At 40.1% G+C, this 18,905-nt stretch overlaps 1 protein-coding gene across 1 annotated transcript in view; it reads right to left on the bottom strand.

Moving 5' to 3' along the window:
* The window catches only part of LOC309817576 (nuclear RNA export factor 2-like), a gene marked incomplete at both ends in the record, with an annotated part of 42,708 nt that extends 24,441 nt beyond the window's left edge, over window positions 1–18,267 (bottom strand). The window contains 2 exons of the mRNA XM_082646861.1: window positions 17,434–17,475; window positions 18,211–18,267. Coding sequence (XP_082502987.1) covers window positions 17,434–17,475; window positions 18,211–18,267 — 99 coding nt within the window. The remainder of the gene's footprint in view (window positions 1–17,433; window positions 17,476–18,210) is intronic.
* Window positions 18,268–18,905: the final 638 nt, after the last annotated feature.

Raw genomic sequence — 18,905 nt, forward strand, 5'->3', positions numbered from 1 at the left:
GGAAAACAGTACTATTACAATGAAGCAACACAGTTGTCCCTACCTTAATCAAGTGTTGCAAATGAATATCATCATTAATACAACATATGGACATCATGTACCCCCTCACATGATGCTTGGAGCAAGGAACAGAATCGCTTTTGCAGCACCGTGGTATAAGACCTAAAGTTAAGGCACAGTGACACGTATGCCTTGACATTTGGGGGAAAACCCAGAGGGTCTCAAATGGACTAACCACAAGTACCCATTCCCCTTTTGTGCTGCCGGGAAGAAGGTCCCCTAGCCAAAGAACCAGCCTTATCATGGGAACTAGCCACAGTGCCTGCTCGTCCCTGACTATCAGGTTTCAGTTCCCTACCAGCTCACAGAAGTATTCAAACAAGCCAATCACATCCTCCCATGTGAACCAAGGGTCACCTCGTCCTCTTGCTACTACAGACTGCCCCCCACAGCCCCTGCTTGTTCACTCTCTTCCAGAGAATGTCTCCTGTGGGGCTCTATCTGGCCAGTAATGCCCTCCTCCCCAGGCTGTGAGTAAACGTTACTAATAAGCTGCCGTGGGTAGTATCTGTCCAGTGTCAGGTGTCGTGTGTTCAGCCACCCCCATAACACTAGGGTGGAAATTCCTCCATCACCAATGGGATGAAGGGGAGGAGAATAAAACAGGTATTGTTGCCAAAAATGTGTAAGTTCAATCAAATCACAAGAACACATCAGACAAACCCAAGTTGACACACATTCTATAAAATACCTGACCAGTATCTTCAAAAGCGTCAAGATTGGGAAACACCCAGAAAGCTTAAGGAACTGTCAGCCTGGAGGAGACTAAGGAGAAATGATGGCCAAATGCAATGTGGTATCCAGAATGGGATGCTGGAATAGAAAAATGAGATTACTGGGACAAATGGTGAAATTCAAATAAAGTATGTAGATTAGTTAATAGTACTGCATCAATGTTAATTTCCTAATTTTGATACGTTTTTCTATGGCTATATAAGATGTTAACATTAGGGAAATCTGGGTGAAGGCTTTCTATACTACTTGCAAAGTTTCTGTGAGCCTAAAATTATTTCAAAATAAAGAATTAAAAAAAAATTCAGGGCTTTCCTGGTGGCACAGTGGCTTAGAGTCCGCCTGCTGATGCAGGGGACACGGGTTCATGCCCCGGTCTGGGAAGATCCCACATGCCATGGAGCAGCTAGGCCAGTGAGTCATGGCCACTGAGCCTGCGCATCCAGAGCCTGTGCTCCACAACGGGAGAGGCCACAACAGTGAGAGGCCCGCGTACCACAAAAAAAAAAAAAAAAAAAGAATTCAGTGGTTAAAGGAATGGTTATTGTATAAACGACACTGTTTAATAATAGTTTAACTAATTGAAATATGGTTAGGAGGATGGATATATGCTCGTGTCGCATCATACATTAAAAAGCTATTTCAAACTGCTTTAGAGAGCCCATTAAAATAAATGAAAGTGCAGTTATCTCCAAGATGTAGATGAGTATTTATCTGCTTTTCAGAAGATAAACATTTTAAGTATGAAAGCAATGAAATACCATAAATATATATATATAGAGAGAGAGAGAGACCAGAGAGAGACAGGGAGAGGTGGGGGGGGGAGAGAGAGACATACATTTCAATCCTTACAATTTAAAGTCTGAGATATCAAAACAAACCACAAACAAAACTGAGGTGCAAAGGAGAAATACAATTTTTTTTTTTTAAGAAGCGGAAGGCTGATTGAGGGATTTTAAAGAGAGAGCAGGAAATGATTAGCCACACAACTGAAGCGAATCTCAGCTGAGGAAAGAGGAACCCACGGAGAGTGGACAGGACAGTGGACCCAGCAATCCGTTCCATTGCCTTTCTTATTAACCCCCAAACCTTGATCCTGGGTAATTTAATTTAGGTCAATAGAGGCGTAATTTACAGAAAGAATGCTGTTGTAATTTACCTGATTGGAACAAGAGTTGGAAAAAACTTCAGCTGTCCAAGACCCCAGCAGTAGGAGCAGGTTCCTCCCTCTCCAGAGCTCGCAGCGGAAAAGCCTCAGTGTTTCCGGAACTGGGCGTCTTAACCGTTCCCTCTCAAAGTTAAGCTCGCCGGAAAAGGACTTGGATTGGTGCAGCTCAGGTCACGTGACCCTCTATCACTCAATCTACTCTGTACTGGGAGGAGGGGCCGGATTCCCGACCCCACCCAGAGGGACCGAGGGGAGAGAGCCTCGTGCGTGAGAGGGTTCTTCTCAGGCGCCAGCGCCACCCTCTGACATCTCCTTGTCACAGTGTCTCTCCTTGTCGCCTGGGCACTGCCTGGCCAGGGTTTCTGCCAGGCCGGGTCTCAAACCTAGAGAATTGATGTCCAAATTGATAGTCTACACAACAGAGGGTGTGAACTTAAAAATGAGTGGCGGGCTTCCCTGGTGGCGCAGTGGTTGAGAGTCCGCCTGCTGATGCAGGGGACACGGGTTCGTGCCCTGGTCCGGGAAGACCCCATGTGCCGTGGAGCGGCTGGACGTGTGAGCCATGGCTGCTGAGCCTGCGCATCCCGAGCCTGTGCTCCGCAACGGGAGAGGTCACGACAGTGAGAGGCCCGTGTAGCGCAAAAAAAAAAAAAAAAAGAAAAGAAAAGAAAAAGAAAAAACACGAGTGGCCAATGACGACATAAAGCCATCAGACTTTAGTTTCCCTGGGGCTCCGCTATATTAAACAAGCAGTCGAGTCCCCACCAAAACATAGGAAAAATGTATTCTTGCCTCTGTGCAGTAAAGCCAGCATAGCATTTACACTGATATTTGACAAAAGCAATGTAATGGAGAAAACTGCCGCCCACTAATAACTCTACTATCAATTGCAAGAATAGCTAATAGTATTTGTTTCCAACCCTCTCCCTGGACTCCTGCTTCCACTTCTTCCCTGTCTGCTTCCTTTTCTGGTCCCAATTGTTTACCACATTTTGGACTACAATACACTTTATTCATATGCAATTTTGTAAATTGGCCATCTCCCTTCGTGGAAAAATATAAATTCCAGGAGGGCAGGAACCTTTGTTGGTTTGTTCATTAACATCTGCTAAGTGCCTATAGTAATGCCTGGTTCACTGGATACTTGAATATTTGTTGAATGAATTTTTCTCCAGCCTCACTAGCCTCTTTTCTGTGCCTCTAACCCTAACTCACCAAACATGTTCCCCTACAATTATATGTTTTCCTGTAACAGCCTGCCCCAGATAGCCCTATAACCACCTTCCTTACTAAACTCACATCTCTGTCAACTTATCAGACAAGGCTTACTTTTCTTCATGACACTTAGCATTTGATCATCGCTTTTCTGGGTTGTTTCCTTTGTTTGTTCGTTTGTTTTCTTTTTTGTTTCTGTTTTGCTTTAGTTTACTTTTTTTTTCTGTTTTCTTTCTTCAACACTTTTTCTTTTCCTTTTTGAATTTTAATTTTAGTTTATTTTTGGCTGCGTTGGGTCTTTGTTGGTGCGCGTGGGCTCTCCCAAGTTGCAGCCAGTGCGGACTACTCTTCGTTGCGGTGCACAGGTTTCTCATTGCAGTGGCTTCTCTTGTTGCGGAGCACGGGCTCTAGGTGCGCGGACTTCACTAGCTGTGGCACACGGGCTCAGTAATTTTGGCTCACGCACTCCAGAGCACAGGCTCAGTAGTTGTGTCACATGGGTTTAGTTGCTCCGTGGTTGTGGGATATTCCCGGACCAGGGCTCGAACCTGTGTCCCCTGCATTGGCAGGCAGATTCTTAACCCCTGTGCCACCAGGGAAGACCAACATTTTTTCTTACACTCTAATTGAAGATAAAGAAGTAGACCAGCCACAGCCATTTTAATTTTTGTAGTACAATGTCATCTGTCAGTAGATGGGGTAATGGCATCAAATATCTTAAGACTGGATCCCTGGTTTTATGGCTTTACCACTTAGTGGTACCACAAGCTACATGACCTTGGCCAGGCACATCAACTCTTCCAAGATTTCATTATCCATATTCAAAAGGAGAATGGCAATTTTTTTGAATTTTATTTATTTACTGATTGATTTTCAGCAGGTTCTTATTACTTATCTATTTTATACATATTAGTGTATACATGTCAATCCCAAGCTCCCAATTCATCCCAGCACCACCCACAACCCACCCGCCCGCACTTTCTCCCCTTGGTGTCCACACATTTGTTCTCTATATCTGTGTCTCCATTTCTGCTTTGCAAACTGGTGCATCGGCACTATTTTTCTAGATTACACATATATGTGTTATTCTACGATATTTGTTTTTCTTTTTCTGACTTAATTCAGTCTGTATGACAGTCTCTAGGCCCACACACATCTCTATAAATGACCCAATTTTTTTCTTTTTATGGCTGAGTAATATTCCATTGTATATATGTACCACATCTTCTTTATCCATTCATCTGATGATGGGCATTTACGTTGCTTCCATGACCTGGCTGTTGTAAATAGTGCTGCATTGGTGTGCCTGTGTCTTTTTGAATTATGGTTTTCTCTGGGTATATGCCCAGTAGTGGGATTGCTGGGTCATACGGTAATTCTATTTTTAGAATTTTATTCTATTTTATTTTATTTTTATCTATTTTATTTTATTTTTAGTTTTTTAAGGAACCTCCATACTACTCTCCCTATTGGCTATACCAATTTACATTCCCACCAACAGTGCAAGAGTTTTCCCTTTTCTCCACACCATCTTTAGCATTTGTTGTTTGTAGATTTTCTGATGATGCCCATTCCAATTGGTGTGAGGTGATACCTCATTGTAGTTTTGATTTGCATTTCTCTAATAATTAGTGATGTTCAGCAGCTTTTCATGTGCCTCTTAGCCATCTGTATATCTTCTTTGGAGAAATGTCTATTTAGGTCTTCTGCCCAGTTTTTAATTGGGTTTTCCTTTTTTTTAATATTGAGCTGCATGTGCTGTTTATATATACTTGAGATAGTTCCTTTGTCCATTGATTTGCTTGCAAATACTCTCTCCTATTCTGAGGGTTGTCTTTTTGTCTTTTTTATAGTTTCCTTTGCTGTGCAAAAGCTTTTAAGTTTCATTAGGTCCCATTTGTTTATTTTTGTTTTTATTTCCATTACTCTAGGAGGTGGATAAAAAAGATCTTGCTGTGATTTATGTCAAAGAGTGTTCTTCCGAAGTTTTCCTTTAAGAGTTTTATAGTGTTCGGTCTTACATTTAGATCTCTAATCCATTTTGAGTTTATTTTTGTGTATGGTGTTAGGGAGTGTTCTAATCTCATTCTTTTACTTGTAGCTGTCCAGTTTTCCCAGAACCACTTATTGAAGAGACTGTCTTTTCTCCATTGTATATCCTTGCCTCCTTTGGCATACATTAGTCAACCATAGGTGCATGGGTTTATCTCTGGCTTTTCTACCCTGTTCCATCGATCTGTATTTCTGTTTTTGTGCCAATATCATATTGTCTTGACTACTGTAGATTTGTAGTATAGTCTGAAGTCAGCGAGTCTGATTCCTCCAACTCTGTTTTTCTCCCTCAGGATTGCACTGGCTATTCAGGGTCTTTTGTGTCTCCATATAACTTTTAAGACATTTTGTTCTAGTTCTGTAAAAAAATGCCTTTAGTAATTTGTTAGGGATTGCATTGAATCTGTAGATTGCTTACGGTTGTATAGTCATTTTCACAATGTTGATTCTTCCAGTCCAAGAACATGGTACATCTCTCCATCTGTTTTTGTCATCTTTGATTTCTTTCATCAGTGTCTTATAGTTTTCTGAGCCCAGGTTTTTTACCTCCTTAGGTAGGTTATTCCTAGTTATTTTATTCTTTTTGTTGCAGTGGTAAATGGGAGTGTTTCCTTACTTTCTCTTTCTAATCTTTTGTTGTTAGTGTATAGGAATGCAAGAGATTTCTGTGCATTCATTCTGTATCCTGCTATTTTACCAAATTCATTGATTAGCTCTGGTAGATTTCTGGTGGCATCTTTACGATTATCTATGTATAGTATCATGTCATCTGCAGACAGTGACAGTTTTACTTCTTCTTTTCCAATTTAGGTTCCATTTATTTCTTTTCCTTCTCTGATTGCCGTGGCTAGGACTTCCAAAACTATGTTGAATAATAGTGGTGAGAGTGGACATCCTTGTCTTCTTCCTGATCTTAGAGGAAATGCTTTCAGTTTTTCACCATTGAGAATGATGTTTGCTGTGGGTTTGTCGTATATGGTCTTTATTATGTTGAGGTAGTTTCCCTCTATGCCCACTTTCTGGAGAATTTTTATCATAAATGGGTGTTGAATTTGGTTGAAAGCTCTTTCTGCCTCTGTTGAGATTATCATACAGTTTTTATCCTTCAATTTGTTAATATGGTGTTTCACAATGATTGATTTACATATATTGAAGAATCCTTGCATTCCTGGTATAAATCCCACTTGATCCTGGTGTATGATCCTTTTGATGTGTTGGTGGATTCTGTTTGCTAGTATTTTGTTGAGGATTTTTGTATCTATATTTATCAGTGATATTGGTCTGTAATTTTCTTTTTTTCGTAGTGTCTTTTTCTGGTTCTGGTATCAGGGTGATGGTGGCCTAGTAAAATGACTTTGGGAGTGTTCCTTCCTTTGCAATTTTTTGGAAGAGTTTGACAAGGATGGGTGTTAGCTCTTCTCTAAATGTTTGATAGAAGTCACCTCTGAAACCATCAGGTCCTGGACTTTTGTTTGTTGGAAGATTTTTAATCACAGTTTCAACTTTATTACTTCTGATTGGTCTGTTCATATTTTCTATTTCTTCCTGTTCAGTCTTGGAAGGTTATACCTTTCTAAGAATTTGTCCATTTCTTCCAGGTTGTCCATTTTATTGGCATATAGTTGCTTGTAGTAGTCTCTTATGATCCTTTGTATTTCTGCTGTGTCTGTTGTACCTTCTCCTTTTTCATTTCTAATTTTATTGATTTGAGCCCTCTCCCTCTTTTTCTTGATGAGTCTGGCTAAAGGTTTATCAGTTTTGATAATCTTCTGAAAGAACCAGCTTTTAGTTTCATTGACCTTTGCTATTCTCTTCTTTGTTTCTTTTTCATTTATTTGTGCTCTGGTCTTTACGAATTCTTTCCTTCTACTAACTTGGGGTTTGTTTGTTCTTCTTTCTCTAGTTCCTTTAGGTGTAAGGTTAGATTGCTTATTTGGGATTTTTCTTGTTTCTTGAGGTAGGATTGTATTGCTATTAACTTCATTCTTAGAATTGCTTTTGCTGCATCCCATAGGTTTGGGGTCGTCATGCTTTCATTGTCATTTTTTTAACATCTTTATTGGAGTATAATTTCTTTACAGTGGTGTGTTAGTTTCTGCTTTATAACAAAGTGACTCAACTATACATATTCATATATCCCCATATCTCCTCCTTCCCTCTTGTGTTCATTGTCATTTGTCTCTAGGTATTTTTCGATTTCCTCTTTGATTTCTTCTTGATCTCTTGGTTATTTTGTAACATATTGTTTAGCCTCCAGGAGTTTGTGTTTTTTACGTTTTTTTCCTATAATTTATTTTTAGTCTCATAGCTTTGGGGTCCGAAAACCTTCTTGATATGATTTCAATTTTCTTAAATTTACTGAGGCTTGACTTGTGACACAAGGTGTGATCTATCCTGGAGAATGTTCCGTGTGCACTTGCGAAGAAAGTGTAACCTGCTGTTTTTGGATGGAATGTCTTATAAATATCAATTAAAGCTATCCGGTCTATTGTGTCATTTAAAGCTTGTGTTTCCTTGTTAATTTTCTGTCTGGATGATCTGTCCATTGCTCTAAGTGAGGTGTTAAAGTCTCCCACTATTATTGTGTTACTGTCAATTTCCCTGTTTATAGCTGTTATCATTTGCTTTATGTATTGAGGTGCTCCTATGTTGGGTGCATATATATTTATAATTTTTATATCTTTTTCTTGGATTGATCCCTTGATCGTTATGTAGTGTCCTTCCTTGTCTGTTGTAACATTCTTTATTTTAAAGTCTATTTTGTCTTGTATGAGTATTGCTACTCCAGCTTTCTTTCGATTTCCATTTACATGGAATATCTTTTTTCCATCCCCTCACTTTCATTCTGTATGTGTCCCTAGTTCTGAAGTGGGTCTCTTGTAGACAGCATATATATGGGTCTTGCTTTTGTATCCATTCAGCAAGTCCGTGTCTTTTGGTTGGAGCATTTATGCATTCACATTTAAGGTAATTATCAATATGTATGTTCCTATTACCATTTTCTTAATTGTTTTGGCTTTGTTTTTGTTGGTCCTTTTCTTCTCTTGTGTTTCCCACTTAGAGAAGTTCCTTTAGCATTTGTTGTAGAGCTGGTTTGGTGGTGGTGAATTCTGTTAGCTTTTGCTTGCCTGTAAAGCTTTTGATTTCTCTGTCGAATCTATCCTTGCTGGGTAGAGTAATCTTGGTTTAAGGTTCTTCCCTTTCATCACTTTAAATGTACCGTGCCACTCCCTTCTGGCTTGTAGAATTTCTGTTGAGAAATCAGATGTTAACCTCTGCAAGTTCCCTTGTATGTTGTCATTTTTCCTTTGTTGCTTTTAATGATTTTTCTTTGCCTTTAAATTTTGTCCGTTTGATTACTATGTGCCTTTGTGTGTTTCTCCTTGGGTTTATCCTGCCTTGTACTCTCTGTGCTTCCTGGACTGGGCGGCTATTTCCTTTCCCATGTTAGGGAATTTTTCGACTATAATCTCTTCATATATTTTCTTGGGTCCTTTCTCTCTCTCTTCTCCTTCTGGGACTCCTATAATGCAAATGTTGGTGCATTTATTGTTGTCCCAGATGTCTCTTAAGCTGTCTTCATTTGTTTTCATTCTTTTTTCTTTATTCTGTTCCACAACAGTGAATTCCACCATTCTGTCTTCCAGGTCTCTTATTCGTTCTTCTGCCTCAGTTATTCTCCTGTTGGTTCCTTCTAGTGTATTTTTCATTTCAGTTATTGTATTGTTCATCTCTGTTTGTTTGTTCTTTGATTCATCTATGTCTTTGTTAAAGATGTCTTGCATCTTCTCGATCTTTGCCTCCATTCTTTTTCTGAGGTCCTGGATCATCTTCACTATCATTATTCTGAATTCTTTTTCTGGAAGGTTGCCTATCTCCACTTCATTTAGTTGTTTTTCTGGGGTTTTATCTTGTTCCTTCATTTGGTACAAAGTCCTCTGCCTTTTCATTTTGTCTATCTTTCTGTGAATGTGGTTTTTCTTCCACAGCCTGCAGGAATGTAGTTCTTGCTTCTGCTGTCTGCCCTCTGGTGGATGAGGCTATCCAAGAGTGGCAATTGATGTGACTTCTTAAGACTGTTGATTGTGTTCCGTTCAGATAATGCATATATAGGGCTTAGCAGAACACTTGACAGTGATGGTAAATGGATAATTATTATCATTATCATTGACTTATGTTATCAGGATTGAGCATCAAGAGATCTACGGTTCTTCCTAGTCTCTATTGCTTAAAAATATATTTTGCAATTTCCAAGAAGTCACTTTAAACCACACTGTGCTTTAGATTGTGTTTCAGTCCAAGGGAATAATAACCCCTGTCAATACTATTTACCATAAGTGGTTTAAGGAAAATGTAATGATTTAATGAATCTCAAACCCAGTATCACTTTTTTAATGGGTAATCGCCAGTTGAAGTGCTTAGGGTGTCCAGAAAAATTTCTAAAGATCCCCAGGCAAGGATAATGAAAAGCCAGTTCTCCCTCCATCAAAGGACAAGACATTAGCCCAGCCTAATGTCAGGTTCTGCCCAGACCATCCTGAAGAGAAAACAACTGATAGGTTGAATTGGTGCGCCACTTATACAGACAGCAACTGGGCAGGGTGCAATGATAATGCACTTAACATCTTCCTCTAGGTCGACCATTGCTGGGTGAAGATCCAGAATAGCAGAAACTTTTCAAAAGAAGAATTTTAAGGTAATATTTTCCTTCTCATACTCCTACAAGAATCTTGAAAACAGGCTTCTCATATTTTTAATTTGCAAAGGATGTAATTTCTGGTATATTGTAGATATACCTGATGAATATGTTTTAGATATCCTTTTTCCAAATCTTGGCACTACAAGTATAGTTCACTCAGTTTATGGAAAATGTTTAGCATATGACTGAACAATTGGAAATATAGTTCTCACTGAAAAAAATTTCAAATATGAAGAGAATTACCATTTATAAGTAAAAGTCTGACTTCATTTGTCAATTTCAGTAAATGTGTAAATGACACTCTATTGTATCTTCCTTCTGAATTCCAAATCTAATATTAATTGGTGGATAGTAAGATAGAAAGCAAGGTAGAAGAAGCCCACTTTGTGGTCTCAGAACTATCTCCCAGGATCCATGCAGTTTCAATAAGAGATACACTATTTTTGAGTTCTATAGTTTCCACTTGTTTCTTTCTTTTAAATCCCAATGCTTTGCTGAGATTTTCATTTGTTTTAAGAGAATCTGTAACTGCTTCATAATTACTTTAGGATGGTCACTTCAAAATTCTTGTCATTATTCCAACATTATTCACTTCAGCGTTGGCATCTGTACATTGTCTTTTATTATTCAAGATGTGATTTTCTTGATTCTTGGTATTTTGATCTCTGTCATATCCTGGGCATTTTGAATACCACATTATCAGACTCTGGACCCTATTTATCTTTATTGTTTGCGTGATATTTCGGTGTAACACAGAGTGGTATGGGTTATATGTTCAGATTCCTGTTCTGATTCCACCCTAGCAAAAGTGGATTACTCTGTCACACTGCCTCAGTGGTAGCTGAACTCCCACCCCAGCGCTGCCTACCTTTCCAATGAACGAGAGGCACCAATTCACAACATTTTGTTGCCTCAGAATGGGAGTATAAGCTCAGTTCCCCTCTGGGCATTGGTGACACTATGGAAGGGGGATGGGAATGGCAGACTGAATAATTTGTGGCTGCCTGCAGGGCTGGGGGAAGAAGCTTGGCTAGCTTGCCACTGGTCTCTGAGACTTCAAGGGAAAAAGAGGGAAAGCTGAGTGCGAAGCAACCCTGCCTCCCACTACCGGGTTTTGTCTTGATGATGAGTGGAGGAGAGGCTCAGCTCTCAAAAGGGCCCAGCACACAAAGACGGGTGAGGGAGAAAGTGGAGTGTTGAGTAGTCCCACCTGATACCACCTCATTAATGCCGGGTGGACGTGGAGGTTCAGCTAACCACTGGCATCACTGACACCAGAAATGGGGATAATGGAATGCTTACTAGTCCCAATCTGCACTGCCTCCTTCAGTGTCATTGTTGTTGAATGGGGGTGGAGCCTTAGGTTGCTGATGGACCCCTCTGATATTACCCTGATGGGTGAATTGAATGGTCATCACCTGCTTCAGAGAGGCAGGGTAGCAGATTAGCCCCCCACCCCAGCCTCTGAAACCTCAGGGGTTGGGGTAAAGTTTTTCCATTGGTGTTTGTCTGGAGAGGAGGTGCATTATTACCAAACAGGTCTTCTGTGTTTAGACCACACTTTTCATGATCCTTTGGCTAGAGGAATAGACTTTTCTTAGAGCTTTGTGTGTATCATTGTTGGTGGTTCTGAGTTGGAGGCTTCTGCAGTGCCCTATCTGGGACGTTTTGGAGGAAATAAGAAAACTGAGGGAACTTTACTCTTGTGTCCTTGTTCAAGTCCCAAGGACAGTAAGCAGTTCATCTTCTGCTTTCTACCCTTTACATTTTCCTTTGCTTTTTTGCTATGCTATAGCCACGTTGTTGTTATTATGTTCTCAAGCTTAGCTGGTACTGGAAATTTCAAGGAAATTGATTTTAATCAGTATTTTTTTTATGTGAACCATTTTTAAAGTCTTTATTGAATTTGTTACAATATTGCTTCTGTTTTACGCTTTTGGGTTTTTTGTCTGCAAGGCATGTGGGATCTTAGCTCCCCGACCAGGGACCAAACCCGCCCCCCCTGCATTGGAAGGCAAAGTCTTAACCACTGGACCATGAGGGAAGTCCCTAGTCATTGTATTTTGATGATTCTGGTGAGCTTACCAGAATCTGCTCATCTTTTGATCACCCACTGGATTGGAGAGCAGTTCCTCAATAAGAAAATGTAACATCAAGCTTGCCTTTTCAGTACTTTGCTTCTCCTTGAACTTCCTGATGCCTGAGCTGCCATGGCCCGTGATGGGCTCTTCCTGAAATGTGGCAGATCAAATTCATTTTCTGTGTTTTCAGGTTTCCAAGTATGATGCTCATTTAACTCTCTAAGTTATACATTATTTTAAAAATATGTTTCTCTGAGTAGTAAAGCAATACTAGTTGCAAACCACTGCGTCTTGCTTATTCAAAAGTATTCTTTACCAGTGGGAGTCTCAATGATATGGTCTGGTTTGCCAATGGAATTCATGAATGAAAATTTCAGCTACAGAGAAGAGACTGGTAAACTTTTCTCTCAGTTTAGGGACTGGTGTCCTAGTTTTGATAACTAGGTTCAAGACTGGAAGCCTGTGAAACCTTCAAAATGTGGAAAAGAGTATTATGGTTTTTTGTTTAATGAATTCCATGGGTTGGGAAGGGGGTCATGAAATTCTTGAGTGAATGTGAAAGAATGGCGAGAATATTATATGAAGAACACATAAAGTTCCTATACGAATGAGTAAAAAGGCCAAGTATCCATTCTCTGTCATCTCCTTGTAATGATTATTTTTTTTTCCTGCAGAACTTGTTTGCATATGTATTTGTGTCTGATTTAGCATTAGACTCATTGGTCAGGTTGTGGAGCTGAAGCTGTGAGCTCTCTGTCTGTGAATCTGTAAATGAAAAGCTTTTCTTCCTAAGACTGTGAGGGTTTAATATTTTTTATACTAAAAAGGATTTAATAAGTCTTATTATTTTCTTAAAATTATCATATCTTAGTTTGTTTGGCTTATTGCATCTGAAAAATGTTTAAATAGTTTTAATAAAAAGAAATACGATAAGTCCCAGAGAAGAAACTAATCTTCCACTACTTTCAATTTGCTGTCCTTTCAATATACGATCAATATACAGAAGTCACTTGTCTTTCCACACACTTGCAATGAGCAATCTAAAATGAAATTTAGAAAACATTTCCTTTTACAATGGTATCAAAAAAATAAAATACTTATGAGTTAATTTAACAAAAAAATTACAGAATCCACATCTGAAAAATACAAAATATTGTTAAAAGTTATTAAACAAGATCTAAATAAATGGGAAAATATCCCATGATCGTGGATCAGAACACTTAATAATATTAGGATGGCAATAATCTCCAAATTGATCTACAGATGTAATGCAATGTCTGTCAGAAACACAGCAGATTGCTTTGTAGAATTTAACAAGCTGACTTTTAAATGCATACATATGGAATTGCAAGGAACTCAGATTAGTCAAAACAAACTTGAAAAAGGATAAAGCAAGAGGACTCCCAGTTCTCTATTTCAAGGCTTACCACAAAGCAATGGTAATCAAGATACTGTGATACTGGCACAGGGATATACATACAGCTTAACAGAATGGAATGGAGAGTCCAGAAACAACACCAAGCATCTTTGGTTAAGCAATTTTTGACAAGGGTTTCAAGGCCATTCAATGGGAAATAAGAATAGCCTTTTCTGCAAATGCTGCTGGGACAACTAGAGAGCCACATGCAAAAGAATGGAGCTGGAACTTTAATCTCACATGATATACAAAAATTAACACCAAATGGATCAAAAACCTAAATGTGAGATCTAAATCCATAAAATCCTTAGAAGAAAATATAGTGGTAAATCTTGATGACCTTGGATTTTGCAAAGAATTATTAGACATGTCAACAAAAGCATGAGCAAGAAAATATAGATATTAGGGACTTTATCAAAAGTGAGACTTTTCTTCAAAGGACATCATCCAGAAAGTGAAAATAGCACCCACAGAATTGAGGGAACTATTTGTAAATCATATATCTGATAAGAGACTTGTATCCTTAATATGTAAGGAACACTTACAACTCACTAATAATAAGACAACTAACCCAATTTTTAAAACTGGGCAAGTGATCTTAATAGACATTTCTCCAAGCAACATATAAAAATGTGCAATGAGATACTCAACATCATTAGTCATTGGGGAAATTCAAATCAAAACCACAATGAGATACCACTTCAAACCCACTAAAGTAGCTGGAATGAAAAAGGCAGGTAACACCGAACATTAGTGAGGATACGGAGAAATCCGAACCCTCATACACTCCTGGTGGGAATGTAAAATGGCACAGCCACTTTGTAAAACAGTCTGCAATTTCCTGAAATGAACGAACAGAGTTACCATACAACCCAATAATTCCACTCTAGGTATATATCCAAGAGAAATGAATACATATTCAAACAAAAATTAGTGGGAAGCAGCCGCATAGCACAGGGAGATCAGCTCGGTGCTATGTGACCACCTAGAAGGGTGGGATAGGTAGGGTGGGAGGGAGGGAGACGCAAGAGGGAAGAGATATGGGAACATATATATATGTATAACTGATTCATTTTGTTATAAAGCAGAAACTAACACACCATTGTAAAGCAATTATACTCCAATAAAGATGTTAAGAAAATTACAGAGTAAAGTTTATAGCAGCATTATTCATAATGGCCCAAAGTGGAAACAATCCAATTGCCCATCAACTGACTGACAGTTAAACAAAGTGAGGTATATCCACACTACAGACTATTATTCAGAAATGAAAAGGAGTGATTTACTGATATATCCTACAACATGGATCAACATTGAAAATATATACTAAGTGAAAGAAGCCAGTCACAAAAGGCCACATATTATATAATTTCATTCACGTAAAATGTCCAAAATAAGCAAATCTTTAAAGACAAAGTAGATTATTAGTTGCTTAAGGCTTAAGGGATAGGAGTATAAGCGGTGACAACTCAAGGGTTGGGTGCGTCTTTTTGAAGTGATGAAAACGTTCTAAAATTGCCTATGGTGGTGGTGGCTGTGAATATCCTAAAGACAACTGAATTGTACAGTTTGGGTGAATTGTATGATATGTGAATTATATCTCACTAAAGCAGTTAAATACACAAACAAAACAAAAAAAAACCCCAAGAGACATAAATCTATATATTTCAAACTTAAAATATATTTCAAATAGACAATTTTTATAAGCCTATATCTGTTAAAGAAATTGAATCAATAACTAATAACTTTCTAAAACAGAAAGCATCAACCCAGATGGCTTAATTGGTGATTTATACCAATACATTTATGTAAGAAATTAGAATAAGTCTCTATAATCTCTTCCAGAAGATAGAAGCAGAGAGAGTACTTCCTAACTCAGTCTATGAGGCCAACATTAACCCAATACAAAAACCAGACAATCACCATTACAAAAATAGAAATCTACAGACCAATATTTCTCATGAAGATAGATGCAAAAATCCTCAACAACATGTTAGCAAATAGAATCTTACAATATATTTAAAAATTATACACCATGACCATGTGGGATTCATTACAAGTATGTAAGGTTGATTCAACATTTGAAAATCAATTAATGTAATCCTTCAAATCAACAGCATAAGGAAGAAAGCTCCCATGCTTATATTAACGATGCAGAAGTATTTGACACAATCCAATACCCATTAATGATAAAAGCTGTCAACAGACTGAGAATAGGGTGTAATTTCCTCAACTTAAAGGGCTTGAGGACAGGTTCAGAGGTCACCAATGTTAGTAAGAGACAATGATGAATGTAGGCAGTCACTGGCTATCAACTTGGGGAAACAATTCCTATGGCACTGTCTGAAAACAAAAATAGAAAGAAGTAATTAACAGTTCAGGGTTGTGAAGCCTCTCTCTCTCTGCCTCTCCATCTTTCTCTCCTTCCTCTCCTTCCCCTGGGTAGCTCCCACCCAGACTACCCAGACTCCCTTCTCCAGTGGCACAAGGGCCAGCATTTCAAACCCATGCTGCGGGGCTTTCTTACACCCTCTTCCTTCCTCTAGGGCCCCACTGAAGGCTGTGGAGAGAAGAGGGAATGAGGTGGGAGCCCAGGGCTCTGCTACCTCACTGGGGGTCCAGCACTCTGACAAGACCTGGACACCCCCCAGGGATGGCCCAGGATGCTGGGGCAGAGAGGAGAGTGAGGTGGGGTTCAGGAGGCAAGGAGGGAGACGGAGGGGAATGAAGACAGGAAGGGAGTGAAGGTAGGAGGGGAGAGATGAGAGAGACATAGGGGCACAGAGACGAGGGAGAGAGAGAAAACAAAGGGAAGGGAAAGAAGCTCTCCCGTGGTGGGGGTCAGTGAAGAAGAGGAAAGAAAGGGGAAATGGTGCCTCTGCTGCAGCCCTTCCCTTCACCTGCCCCTGAATGGCCCTGGTACCCCAGGTAGGAATGGAAAATATGCACAATTTGGGCTGGTGACCCATTGGATGCTGGTTGAAACTTCGTCACCTGTGTGAGCTCAACCAGACTTGGGCATGGAAAACAGAGCAGCCATGGGGGCAGACCTTCCCCAGAAGGAGGAAAGGGTCAGGTCCCAGGTCAGCATGGGGCTGAGGATCTGTGGCCCCCTCTTATGATCACCGTCCTCTCTCCTGATGGCCCCTTCACCTGTCTGAGTTGGTTCTTTATCTGAGAGCTCATACCTGTCTCAGGATGCCCAGGGTTCCTGTGAAGGACCAGGCAGGATGATGTGACATGGGCATACTGGCACAGGGATATACATACAGCTTAACAGAATGGAATGGAGAGTCCAGAAACAACAGGAGGGAGGAGAAGTGCTCCTGAGAGACCTGTCCTGCTGTCTTTTCTACCACCTCTGCCCTCTGCCTTCCACTCCTGCCTCAGGAAGCCCTCTGCTCACTGGGGGGGTGGGGCCCACGTCTGGCCCCTTGACTCAAAGAACACTGCTTTTTCCCAAGGAGGGCCCAGCTCCTGGCATTTGGCCAGAGAAATGAATGTCATGATGGTAGCTAAATAGAACCTCAGACCTTAGCCTGGGGAAGTAAAGCCCCCATGCCAACCTAGGATTGAAAGGGAGACCCTTTAGGAGCAAGGCAAGGAGAGCCCCTCTCAGACAGAGGAGGAAACCTCTATGTCTGTATGGATTAGGCAGGCCTGCCTCAATATTAGACTGCAAGAAGGACCGCAGAACCTCCAGCCCCCATACTGTCAACTTGAGGCAAACTGAGGTACTGGTGAGGAGTTGCTGCATCTCCTTAGCAGGAGTTTCCTCCTTTGCCTTTAGACAATCTCCCTGGTCCTTCTGTAGTCAGCCTGTTCCATGTTGTCACTTCTCTGAACCTGCCCTTAGAAGACTGAGAATATTAACTCCTAGTAATGAAAAGGACAGATCATCAACTTTTCCTGGCTCCAGCAAAGTACCTAGCATTTCTACATAAGACTAATACAACTCCTTCTGAGCTACCTCACCTATATATTCTCTGTACTTTGCCAAAGTACTCACTGTGATCTCAAACCACCTCCCTGAAGTTCCATCCTCCCAATTCTACATCTCTTTCTTTGGAGGAATTATTCCTCTCCACATGTTAACATGGATATGGTCTTGATAATGCCTTTGGTTCACTGAAAAGAATTTTCCTGAGATGAGGCCATAGGCTCAGAGCTGGTATTATGGTATGGGGTAGAACAGATGGAATAGAGGGCAGATTTGTCTCCCTGACCCTAAACAGTAACACTCTAATTCTTCTTTCATCACTCTAAACCCTTGAACTTGGGCAGCAACAAACTGTACGCGCTGGATGGCCTGTCTCCCATTATACAGACGGTCCCCATAGTAAAGATCCTGAACCTCTGCCAAACTGAGGTGAGAAGAGGGAGCCAGATCAAAGTTGTGTTGAGAGTGGAGGTGGGTAGTGGTCCTCACAGTGATGACAGGAGGAAGGTGAGGGTACCTGTGGGGGAGGGTGGGGATTTGGGAAGTGGAGAGAAGGAAGGAGTTCATGAATTCTAAGAAAGTCCTCTACACATGTTCACTCCACTGATACCACCACTATAATAAAGCAATTAATTAATCCTTGTATTCCTCAGGCTGCCAAGAGGGAGAAAGGAGAAGAATGAAAGTGTTAAATGTTTGGCCATCTATTCTGCTTGCTGACACATTGCACTCATACTGACTACACAGGGGCCCATTTGGAAATCACTCATTGCTCTGTCTCCATCTTGCTCCTGGTGGGATGAAAGATGTATACCAAAACTGTTGTGTTCAGGACAATTGCCATACCTCCCTGGGTAAACATCCTCGGATTTGCTCTTCTTTGAAATGAACTAACTTGGTCATTGTAATCTGATTTGGGAACAATACATCAATGCTCCAAATGCCAGAACAAAGTCCTAGGAAAATATCATAACCAATGAAGCAAAATCACTGACTTTTATAATCTAAAAAGAAGTATTTCACAGCTCTAAAAACGTTGGAAACCTCACTATGGTTTTATTTCCTGGGATATGAGAGATTGGGAGTATCCACAGCCCAGGAGAAAGCAAGCACAGTTGGAAGGACTTCGGCTGAGGGACTAATCTATGATGTTAGTTTGGGCTCTGTGTTTTTCATGCTGGGTCACCTGGGAATATTCATTTAACATCTCTAAACCTTACCTCCCTTTAATACGCTAGGGGCATCATAAAATATGCCCTGAATGTTTGGTGCTGTGGTTCAAAGGTCAAAGGTAAATTTTCTACTTGAAAGAAGAATTAGAAAAATGAAAAAGAGGTCTGAAGAAATTATACAGAATGTAACATGAAGAGACAGAATGATGGAAAGTACCAAAAGAGAGTGGGTGAGAGTTAAAGGGAATATGGTGAATAAATCTAATACATGTTTAATCAGAGTCCAAGAAAGAAAGAGTGGAGAATTATTTGAAGAGATTATGATTGAGAAATATCCAAAGTAACCAAAGACATCAAACTGTTATAACC

Source organism: Grampus griseus (genome assembly GCF_964374135.1).
Source record: "Grampus griseus genome assembly, chromosome: X".
In the NCBI taxonomy this organism is placed as follows: domain Eukaryota; kingdom Metazoa; phylum Chordata; class Mammalia; order Artiodactyla; family Delphinidae; genus Grampus; species Grampus griseus.